The 5,704-nt window shown below is 38.5% G+C and overlaps 1 protein-coding gene across 1 annotated transcript in view; it reads right to left on the minus strand.

The window, feature by feature from the left end:
* LOC107042089 (mitoguardin) overlaps window positions 1-5,225 on the minus strand; it is a 74,826-nt gene extending 69,601 nt beyond the window's left edge. Inside the window, exons 1-3 of the mRNA XM_015262961.1 lie at window positions 4,973-5,225; window positions 4,701-4,851; window positions 4,481-4,624 (exon numbers count right to left, since the gene is read on the minus strand). Of these exons, the coding sequence (XP_015118447.1) occupies window positions 4,481-4,624; window positions 4,701-4,851; window positions 4,973-5,161 (484 nt within the window). The 5' untranslated portion in view covers window positions 5,162-5,225. The remainder of the gene's footprint in view (window positions 1-4,480; window positions 4,625-4,700; window positions 4,852-4,972) is intronic.
* Window positions 5,226-5,704: the final 479 nt, after the last annotated feature.

Here is a 5,704-nt window from a genome sequence, read left to right on the forward strand (position 1 = left end):
GTTTATGTTTCGCATAAAATTCCAGTTGAAATGTCCTAGTTGAAGGAGTGTTAGTTGATAATGTTGTTAGTTGAAATGTGGCTAGTTGAAATGTCGCTAGTTGAAATGTCTTAGTTGAAATGTCGCCAGTTGATAAGACATGGACCCGCATTGAGATACCTATCTGTGTGGGTTGGCTTGCGATATACTTGGTGGCCTAGAGTGCCGTCCTCGTTGCGTCGAACCAGGACAACTAGGAATGGAAGACATCTATCTTGTTCAATTTCCATAGTGAACTTGATGCTCACATGCTGAGTATTCAAGAACTCCAGGAATTTAGTTAGAGCAGTCTTTCCATGTGGCCAGATGACAAAAGTATCGTCCACATACCTGAACCATACAGTAGGTTTCTGAGGTGCTGACTTCAATACTTCGTTCTCGAAGTGTTCCATGAATATATTTACAATAATCGGGGAAATGGGAGACCCCATTGCCGCTCCCGATTTCTGCTCATAGTACTCTCCTTTGAACTGAAAGTATGTAGAAGTCAAGCAATGCTCAATCAGGGGAAGAAATTGAAAAGAGATGTTGTTGGATTTCTGGATGATTTCCAAGGTTTCTGGGATTGGGACGTTAGTGAAGAGTGATTCCACATCAAAACTCACTAGGATATCATCTGNGCCTTCCCTTGTGGTGGTGGGGGAAGGGGAAGGGGGGGGGTGCTCAGCCAATCATATATTTTTAATTGATCAGCTGGTCAAGCTGATCACCACAAGGGAAGGCATATGAGGACTACCCCTAGACATCGGAGCTCAAAATCGGACCTCATAGCCCTGAAGATGCAGACTGCAATGTTTGCGAAACGTCGGCGCAACGCTGAATCCAAACGCGGCATCCATCCGGAAGCCAAAGATTTCANAAGTCTAGGAGGAAAGGATTCTTTAGGGGTAAGGAATTTCGTCAGGTCAGCCGAGAAACCAGCCTTCTTCAGCAGATCAGCAGTTTTTCGCTCAATTGTACGAGTAGGGTCCTTCCTAAGTTTAACGTAAACTCTGCAGTCACCCAACATCGTACTGAGCATACCGGAGTAGTCGTCTTTATCCATAACCACCGTGGCATCGCCTTTGTCTGCCGGAAGAATAATCAGATCATTATTCTCCTTTAGACTACNTGACCCTCCTCTTAGTGACCCTTGTAACGTTTGACCCTTAGTGAAATTTACATACTTCATGTGCTAAGTCAACATATCTCTTTTTTTTGTGATAACCGAACGAGTTAAGTCAACTTGACTCTCCACACAGAATTGAAATTTGGAGGTAACTACTTAAAACTGCGTAAAGGATTAATTCCGTAATTTGATAATAGGGTATAAAGTTAAAGGACAGTAGAATAAAGATTCGGCGTCATTTGTGCTAAATTTCCCACTATCGATGACATAGACTTTTTTTGCTCTCCTGTAAAATTTCATTTTATGCACTTACCTCGTTTTACCAGTTCACTATAGAGATCATCGTCTCCCACGTACAAGATTGTCTTCCGCGCCGAAGGCGAGGATGGCAAGCACGTGGGGGAGTGTGATATGTTTTCCATGGCAAGGTGTGTATATTTATTTTCGTGTCGAGGGACCTGCAAACCTGGACCTGGACCTGGGTTTTTCAGGTCCCGTGACACGAAAAGAATATTTTCTTCGGCTCAGTCGAAATTTTGTACGTATTACGGGTACGGGGCTCGTGCCGCAGAACGCCGAACAGCGCCGCCTATTGCGATATTTGGCTCTATTATTACGAGGAGCCGATGAGCGATTCCCTCATCGCACGTCTCAAGAACGGTGGTGGAACGGCGCGCCTACTGACAGGTTAAAAAATCGATAGTAAAGAGATCGGATTGCATAAAATGTATTTCTGGCCTCGTCACTCCGACTCTCAACTGACTCTCAATTTTCTCTCAAACAGGAAATTATGGAGAGTCCAAATATCAACTTGGTCCATCCCTATAATTTTCTCGAAAACAGGAGAATTTTCCTAGAATTTTCTCGAAAACCTAAGAATTTTCTAAAACGTTCTCGAACACCTTAGAATTTCCTCGATTTTTTTTTGTTGAAAATTCGAGATATTATAATAGGAGGGGGTGGGGCAATATGGACGCCAGATTTAAATAATGAGTTGAATTTGATCAAATCTACTCTTCCGACTTCATTTGAAGGTCATAAAAGCCAACAGATTCTCATAAGAGTGCGTCGTAAGAAAAAACCGGGTAAAATGGATACTTTGATTTTCTTCTCAATTTTTTATGTTTCAACAATTTTATTCAATTTCTGAAACGCTAGTCATCATTGCGATTTTCAAATTGAAAAAAAAAATTATTTTTGACGTTCGTCATGGGCGGTGGTAAATCAAATTTTTCCTTCCTCATTTATCCTCCTCTCCGCCTATTGTTTTATCCCAAGCAGCACAGTTCTGGAGGGTATCTGCAAGTATACTAAAAAGGTATACTAATGTCTGTCCAAAAAGATAACTTGTGTCTAGAAGTTACCTAGAAGTTAACTAAAAGTTATCGTATGACTGCAAGATACCTTTTGGACGGACATTAGTCAGCCTTTTTGGTATACTTTCAGATATCTTTCGCAAGGTTTGCTACTTGGGATGGTGATTTCCTCTTTAAGTAGAAAAGTAGTCATCTTACAAATTTCACAAATGGACAAAAGGTCAGATGTGTAGGGCATGCAATTGATAATTGAAAAAGAATTAATAATTTCAAAGTTATTTCAAGAGTAAAACAGGAAATTCAAAGCTACTTTATATTTCAAACTTCAATGTGAAATTTAATAGAGTCGAAGTTTGTTTGTTAATATCTTTCCCAACTCTAATTTTTCTTTATAAAAAGATACCGACACGATTCTGTTGGAAAATGTCTTTTAAAAATTTTCTTTATTTTTGGATAGAACCAAATTTTTCGGATATCCATTTTAGCCCACTCTTGAATAATTTCTCAGTTGTAGACCTTGCCAAGAAGCAATTTTTAAAAATCAATTATTGAAAATGTTTTGAGTGTTCATTTTAGTCCCGCCCATAGAGATTTATCCATAATGCCCAATGAAACGATTTTCAAAAATTTGAATTTTGAAAAAAAAAAAAATTTCGCAAATTTTTGAGTGTCCATTTTTCCCCGAATGTCCATATTACCTCGCCCCCCTCTAATTTTTTCAAAAACCAAAGAATTTTACTAGAATTTTCCCGAAAACCTAAGAATGATCTAGAACTGTCTCGAAAACCCAAGCTTTTTTTGGAATTTTCTAGAAAACTGGAGATTTTGTTTGAATTTTCCAAAGAATAGGAAAATTTTCTCGAAAACCTAAAAATTTTCTCGAACGTGCTCGGACACCGTAGAATTTCCTCGAATTTGGTTTGAAAACTCTAAATATTCATATAATTTTTTCAAAAACCACAATTTTCCAGAATTTTCTCAAAAACCGGAGAATTCTCTCGAAAATCGGAAATATTTCTCGAAAACTTCATGGGAAACATCAGAACATCTACCGGAAAAAATAAACACGAAGAGAATAAGAAACAAAAATTGCGGGGCCCTTTCCAAGCCCCACTTTTATATGTCACCCTGGTTTCCTGCCATTCCCGCAGTTACCGACATAGCTATGGTTCGGATAAAGCTTCTTGCTTTGACCGCAAAGTGGGGGGGCGGAAAATCGCCACTCGAGAAAAAAATCCCTCCATGCGGGCCTTAACAAAATGTTAAAAATTTTGAAAATTGGAAAAAAAGTTGAAATCGGATGAAAACTGTCGAGAATAGACCGCTACCTGAGCGAGTGGATTGTGCAAGGAGGATTTTTAAGCTAAAAACGTGAAAAATGACGATTTAATGGATATAAGGGGCGAAACAGGTCAGGTCCGAAATGTTTCTTACTTTTTAATATATCATATACCAAAAGTCGTCCAAAGGCTCGTAAGGTTAAGCGAAAACTTTAAAATTTCACCGCGATCTCCCCTTAAGATGAATGAAATTCATTCACAATAAAAGATGGAGCAGAAGTCAAAGGAAAAAGATGAAGTTGAAGATATGCGGTGACAATATTTTAAACGCAAAATTATATCGATTAAATGAACGACAAATGAATTGAATTAGCAAGTGAAATATAACTAAAAGAATTTCTAACAATGCTGACACGCACTTTTAGCAGAGTATCAACAAACATTGAATTCCAGAAATGTACTCTCTAAATTATATTCATGAAGAAATTGGATTGCAATTTTGAGTAAATTCTTCCTCGATGAGCATAGAAATTATAACATAAGCAATATCAAATCGTTCATTCCAATATTAAAGTTTGTCAAATTATAACATATTATTCTCATTGGCCGTATTGCTCTTGGGATAAGCCTCAACACGGAGAATAAAGTGAAAAAAAATGCAGAATCTGACATGAAAAAGAGCATAATGGAAGAGCATCAACACTCAAGCGCTAGTCTAGGAAAATTTTAAGACTTACCCAAAACACCGTACTGCTGTGGAGTTAGTCTGATATCACCATCCGGTCCTCCAGGAATTGAAGAAACCAACGAAGCCCGATCACTGATGTGACTCCGGGTACTTGCTTCACTTCTCTTGGCCCACGATACTTGAGAAACCGTGTCTGTAGGTCATATACGTTGATTAGAATAAATACGATATTCCTAAAACACTGAAGTTGATTTAGAAAATATTCTCACCAAAATTCGAGGGTTTCGCACTCAATAATCGTTGCCTGAGATCCCTCGTAGGCCGGCGATTGATAGGATGGGATGGTCGCCTTCTTCTCTTCAAATACTTGGCTAAACCACCCAGCAACAATGTCCCACTCGTGAGACATATAATAAAAATCTAACAAGCATAATAACAATGTTATAATGATAATAGTACATCAAATGCCAATAAAGAACACTATAAAACCAAAAATAAATAAATGAACCCTAACCTATCGCAGTTGTCCATGATTGATTACCTTCTGTGTCCTTGATAAATTAATATATGGCAGTCGAACATTGGGACAGTGTGAGTAAATTCTCCCGAAGAACTGCTGAGCACCCAGTAGTGACATTGTCACCAATTGTATTACAAATAACTCGCCAAATTTCCGATCATTTGAACAGTTGAGGCCAAAAAGAGTACAGTCGAACACTAAAGCAGACATTATAGGGGAGATGAGCAGGGCCAATGTAAAGTGTTCAACAGGGGGGGGCCCGTTCGTACTTCAACAACTGTACACTCGACAACTAAAGCAGAGATTATAGGGGAGATGAACAGGGCCAATGTAAAGTGTTCAACAACAAAAATTGTAGCGGTGGCGCATGGACTACGATGGAGCGTACGGAACTGTTGGTATGATAGGGCCCGAGCATAAATTTGTCGATAACCGGAAAGGGGTTCTCAATACGGTAGCTCCTCGCATTTTGTAATAATTGTCAGGAATGTAAAATCGAACATATTATAATCAATAGTATAATGAATGCACAATCTAATGATCTAAAAGTCTTTTCCTTTTTCTCGACATATTTATCATTGACACGTAGGTCAAAAAATTCATAGAAAATCCCAGCNGAGAGAGAAAACATTCCAACTCGTTTGAAACGGCTGGAACGTTTTCCTTGTTCTCCAGCGATCTACACATAATGGGATTAATTCAATAATAGATTAATGAATAAGATTTTTCGCAGATTATTGCGAGATTTAGATG

The sequence above is a fragment of the Diachasma alloeum genome, unplaced genomic scaffold (genome assembly GCF_001412515.2).
Source record: "Diachasma alloeum isolate Michigan unplaced genomic scaffold, Dall2.0 Dall_scaffold_00412, whole genome shotgun sequence".
In the NCBI taxonomy this organism is placed as follows: Eukaryota; Metazoa; Arthropoda; class Insecta; order Hymenoptera; family Braconidae; genus Diachasma; species Diachasma alloeum.